The sequence below is a fragment of the Idiotropiscis lumnitzeri genome, chromosome 1 (assembly GCF_059441095.1).
Source record: "Idiotropiscis lumnitzeri isolate Australia: NSW breed Sydney's pygmy pipehorse chromosome 1, RoL_Ilum_1.0, whole genome shotgun sequence".
Classification (NCBI taxonomy): Eukaryota; Metazoa; Chordata; class Actinopteri; order Syngnathiformes; family Syngnathidae; genus Idiotropiscis; species Idiotropiscis lumnitzeri.
In genome coordinates, this window is record NC_142391.1 from 36,662,750 (window position 1) to 36,668,359 (window position 5,610).

A 5,610-nucleotide genomic window follows, 5' to 3' on the forward strand; every position below is an offset into this window, starting at 1 on the left:
TAAAACGGCATTAATTTTGCATAGTCAAAGAGATTTACTCATTTTCAACACTTTGGATTGGTCAGTAATTCATAAACAATATATATAAATGAGTAACACCCACACTTGTGGACTGCCCACCAAAATAGACTTTTGAAATATTACATTTCCCAAATGTAACATCAGCAAAACTGTGAACACTACCTGGTCAATTTTGCATGCTCAATAACAACACATACAAGATTGACTGACTCTGGAAGGCAACAACACCATCTTTGATGCTTCTTAATTTGTATATTTGCTTTTCAGATGAATTTTGTAAAGGCGTGTACTAGATTTGGGTGGTGCAGTTCATGGCAGTTCATTCAGTGTTACACACCCTACCTTGAAAAATCAATGACCACTAACAGAATGAGAGTGCTTTTTTGGTCTGGTATAGTCTGGAGTCCAAGATGTATTTTTGTTGTTAGTCACTCTGTTATACAGTATGGTGTATAAACCAAAATGCAAAGCACTACTGTAAGTTAGTCTGATGACACCAGCTGATCATTAAGTAGTAACTTTGGAGAACGAGGAGACCAGGAAATGCAGCAGACAGCAGCATGTTTCCATGCCGTTTGCTCGCTACAAACGACACACGGACAATCCTGGAAATAATGGCCTGCTACCCTGAGCGCATGATGAAAGCGTGCTGCTTTTGTCCGGAGTCTCGAGTATGGACTGCCCTCGCATTATGGATGTAACGACCCAGAAGCCACCGCCGGCGTCGGCGATGGCAAAGGTTTGAGAGGACTCCCGATGCTCCATCTGTCAGTTAAGCTCATCTCCCACTTCTGGCTTGTTAAAAATACTTGACAAGGCTGTAAGAGCCAGTTCTTCTTTTGATATATTTCATTACAAAGGCGTTGGTTTTTAATGTCACCGGTGTGGTAAGTCCCAACTTAACTGTAAACAACTCCTCCTGGCTGAAATGTTCACTGAACACATGCACCTGTCTGCTTGTCCTTGTGCACACTCGGAGCTCGACAAAACTTTCACAAGTCCACTTTTGGTAAAAATTGTGGAATAGCACGTTGTTTCCCGTTTATGGTCAGCCCTGTGCCATTTTTTGCATTGATTAAGGCATCATTTTTTATTATGTCCTCTTCGTTGTCTATGTGTCTATTGTCTTACAGTGAGTTTGCTCACGTTATGTCTCGTTGGACCCAACGTGTGTCGAAAATGTTGCTATAAATGTGAATTACATTTTAGTGATGTGAAGCATGCTTGTAAGTGGTTGTATTAAATTAAAAGTTGCTCTTTACTTGCTTTGTCACACGTGTGTATGTGATGTCTTTGAGATGGAAAAGCCAAGGAACACAGTATGACTGGTAAAAGAAACATTGCTGATGAAAATGTATGAGTGCCATATTCGCTCAAAACCAAGCAGTCGGTGTGTTGGGTGACTGGCTGTGAGCTGTGGCCAATAGCAGCTCCTGGATGAATGTCCAATCTCTTACACCTTGTGGGAATAAAGAAATTCAAGAGCATTGGCAACTGGGTGTCCTTTTAACGCAAATGAGGGTGTTACAATATCGAGGTGATATAGAGGTTTTTGAGCTTTCATCCGTTTTTCCCAGCAAAATAAAAATTAATTACTACCAAGCCACAAGAGTAAAATTAATGAAGCCTTTCTTCAAACGTTTCAAAATAAATTCATAAATTGTGGTTTCAAGTACTTTTATTCTGAAAGAAACTCCCGGAAACACAAGCACAACAAACACCTTGACAGAGGGTTGATAACAAGCAGGACAGGGAAAGTTGCAAACGTTTGCGCTATCGTTATCATCAAGGGTGTGTTGCCGCAGATTGTCAAAACACATTCTACATACACGCCGAAACAAAGCCCACCGCTGTCATACTTGCTTGTTCCCTTTATAAACACGTCCTAAAGACAAAGCGTCATGGGCGTGTGACTCGACTCACCTCCTGCTCGGTGTCCCCCTGCTCCGACACTCCAATTTCACTCGGGAGTTCGGCCAGATCTGTGACCCGAATGAGCCCATCGTGGAGAAAAATGGTTTCCTCTTTCACCGAAAGCCACTGGGATGAGTCCACAGCCCCGGAGCCCATCGCTCTCTCCTCCGACAGTGATGCCAAAGGGGTCGGACATTAAAAATTCAGTGCCAGAATGACAGAAAACGCCCTGGCTGCGGCTGCTGTTCAATAATAATATACTGCTGGCAAGCCCGTCCGGTTTAACAGAACGCGCCGTGCTGGGCTGCGAGCGAGCGGACTGCAGCCACACGGTGAAAACAGAGCGATGGCAGGTCTTGTTCACATCGCATGTCTGCGCTTTTCCCGTCCGTGCTAACAGCAACTGCTACTGCTGCAGCTAGCTGCTAGCTGTCTGCTTTGGCTAGCGACAAGCGCAGCTAGCTACCCGTGCGGCGTCGACTCGTTAACGCTCCCGAGCAGAGTGGGCGTGACACTAGCACTAAATACGTTGGAGCGCCACGCCTTTACACCGTCAGTGGGGTCGCGACGTATATTGCATCTATCGTCGGAAATTTTCGTGAGAAAAAAAAGTCCCCTCACGCAGCTCCGTTTATAGCCCAGCCACTGTCTTGAGTGGCGGAAGACGATAATGAGAATGCAGCTGTCAGTGCGACGCCATGTTTCCAAGGCCAACGAGCTCCTCCCAGCATGCACTGCGGGTCTTAGGGTCAAGTTTTCCAAGTCCATTAACACAATACAGCTATTTAACTTCGCGTCAGCAATGCAATTATCAGTATGATATGGTTTGCGTTCATTATTACATTACTTCCACGTAAGATTGATACACAACTTGAGGGGGCTAAATGATTGTCAACCGAATGGTAGTTCTCAGTGTTTCCAGTTGACTGTTTTGTCATCCACTTTCCTCTTTTCCTGCTCCACCCTAACCCTAGTTTAAAACCCTACTTTGAAACTGTAACCCTACTTTGAAACCCCGACCCTAGAGTGAAACCCTACTTTGAAACCCTTACCCTAGTGTGAAACTCAAATTGAAACAATACTCTGAAACCCTATCCCCAGTTTTAGACTCTACTTTCAAACCCTGACTAGTTTAAAACCTTACTTTGAAACCCTAATGTGAGTTTGAAACCTGAGTTTGAAACTGAGATAATCTAGTTGCACAAGAGTGTAGTTGCAAATAACTAGCTAACTAACTAAATTCCTGTAGTGCCTTGTATTGCTGTCCTGTGAAAAACATGTAAGTCCAATTTGTCATCTTTTAAAAATGTTAACATTAATGGAATGCCTGTTAAGCGGAAACACTAATAACGTAAAAATAAAAAAAATATATACACAATACAAATTTATATAGCACATTTAACAACAGCTGGAGCTGTAACAAAGGCCTTTCCATATAAATTACATAATGTAAGTGTTTTTCACAGGACAGCGACAAAATACATTATTGTACTCCTGGATGGATGGATGTCCTAACTATTCATCCATCTATTATCCAAACCGCTTATCCTCACAAGGTTTGCGGGTGTGCTGGAACCTAGCTATCCTAGCTGTCTTCAGGCAGTCGGGGGGTACACCCCAAAATGTTTGCCAGCCAATTAGAGGGCACACACAGAAAAACGTTCCATTCACAATCATACATAGGGACAATTCAAAGTGTTCAATTAACCTACCATACATGTTTTTGAAATGCAGGAGAAAATCAGAGTACCTGAAGAACCTGCATACTCCACACAGGAAGGCTGGGGCCGGATTCAAACCCACAACCTCTGTACTGTGAGGCAGACATGCTAACAAGGTGTCCACCATATCGCCTTATGGACTAATAATACAAAATTTCATTACATACCTTTTCAAGGGTTCCGTTGTATTGAAATTAGTCAAACAGTCCAACAAACTATATTTAAATTTTCTGAGGGCAACAAAAGTGCATGAATTGTGAAGCGATGTCGCAAGTTCAGTCTATAATTAGGTGTCTTTATGTCAGTTCTCTCTCCAGCCTTGGGCATTGCACATAAAAGCGAGCAGGAATCCCTCTTTTCCTCGTTGCCTGAATTTTGCTCTCCAGCAGTGTCTTCTTTATCTTTGTAAGCGCTTCAAATAGGTCAAAGGTTTTGCACCAGAACAGCTGGAAATTAAAAATAATGTAGCACTCAAATAGAAGTCAACTTTATCTGTATTGAAAGCACATTTATATAAGACTGGCATTGTTGCGATCGGTTGTTGTCCGAGTCTAACATTAAGAGCGACTTGAACCATTTCCTTCTGCTGTATTTTCTCTCCTTTGGCAGTGTAAAGCCATATTGACATTGACAATGCATCAGGAGTGAAAAGAAAATGGGAGCCTGCTGGAAGCATTCAACCTGACCAGCCAAGCTGTAAAATTGAAACACAGACAAGCAAGGCCCTTGCTGCAAGGGTCATTCTAATTGTAGAAAATGAAATGATGCTGTGACATACTATGTGATGATTGTGACTCAGAGAGGGAGAAAGAAAAAAAAAAAGGGCTTTTAAATTAATGGTATGAGTGCCCAATCCCAAAAAAGAAACTGAATTATATCAAGTTTGCACTTTAAAATAAGTGCCTAGAGACCAGTCTTCATTGGCCTGGCTTTTGAAATGTGGGTCCTTACAAGGTTCTAGAAGTAGAAGTTAACAGATCCAGTGTCAGAAATACTGCAACTGCCGGGTACAACACCAACAAGGATGGTGTGGACTTGGTCGACTGAATGTTGCGTTTCTACAGGATGGTCTCTCACACTATAGGAAATGGGACAGTGCGTGGGCAGTTTTCCACTTTCCACCAACTCACGGCTTCAAGTGACTGCCAGTTAGCGGGGAAGAAACCACTGAGGTTCCTTTCAAACCGCCCCTCGGTGAAGAGTAAGTTGATCCCAAGCAGTAATGACGACTGACAGTGAACATAACTACACTCGCGCACGTCCAAGGGGTAAATTGCAGCCAAATGCAGCTATGAGACATATGGCGCCATCCATCTTCCAGAGACGGTGAATGATATAAATGCATCAAGGTGTCGCAGATCCGGTTGCAACAGCAAAACAAGAGCAAACTTTTCCTTTATGTTTATAAGGAAGGGAATTTTCTTTTTTAAGTATCATACCATATAAGCAAAAGTTAAACAAAAGAGATGATGGACAGTTATGTTTATGTCATCTTGGATTAACTGGTTGCCAACAAAGTTCAGTTCCACGTGTATGGAATTCTGACATCCACTGTAGTGGACAAACCATAACTGAAAAATAAAATACTTTTCCCCTCAAAAATGTGTTTTCAATATTCTAAGTACTTTTCAAAGGTAGAGGAATTTAAAAAATAAATGTGATTGGACATTCTTTGTCCTGGTAGTCAGGACATACTGTGTGTAAAGTACAGCTAAGAACTCATGAGTACCTACCAGTCTACCTAATGATATATCCAATGAGTGTACATAGGATTTATATATATATATATATATATGGAGAGAGAGAGAGAGAGAGAGAGAGAGAGAGAGAGAGAGTTTGTTTTTTTAACAACTGATGATGATAATGACAGTCAGTCAGTTCTCACTGACATCAACCACACCTGTCCAGGGGCTTCACACCCATGGATGACTTTGGTCTTAGCAACACACATGAA

General features: G+C 42.2%; 1 protein-coding gene across 4 annotated transcripts in view; it reads right to left on the bottom strand.

The window, feature by feature from the left end:
• Positions 1-2,649, bottom strand: part of hectd4 (HECT domain containing E3 ubiquitin protein ligase 4) — a 38,961-nt gene extending 36,312 nt beyond the window's left edge. For all 4 annotated transcript variants that reach the window (XM_088298678.1, XM_088298688.1, XM_088298698.1 and 1 more), the window contains exon 1: positions 1,945-2,649. In XM_088298678.1, the coding sequence (XP_088154804.1) occupies positions 1,945-2,091 (147 nt within the window). In that variant the 5' untranslated portion in view covers positions 2,092-2,649. The remainder of the gene's footprint in view (positions 1-1,944) is intronic.
• Between the last annotated feature and the right edge of the window lie 2,961 nt (positions 2,650-5,610).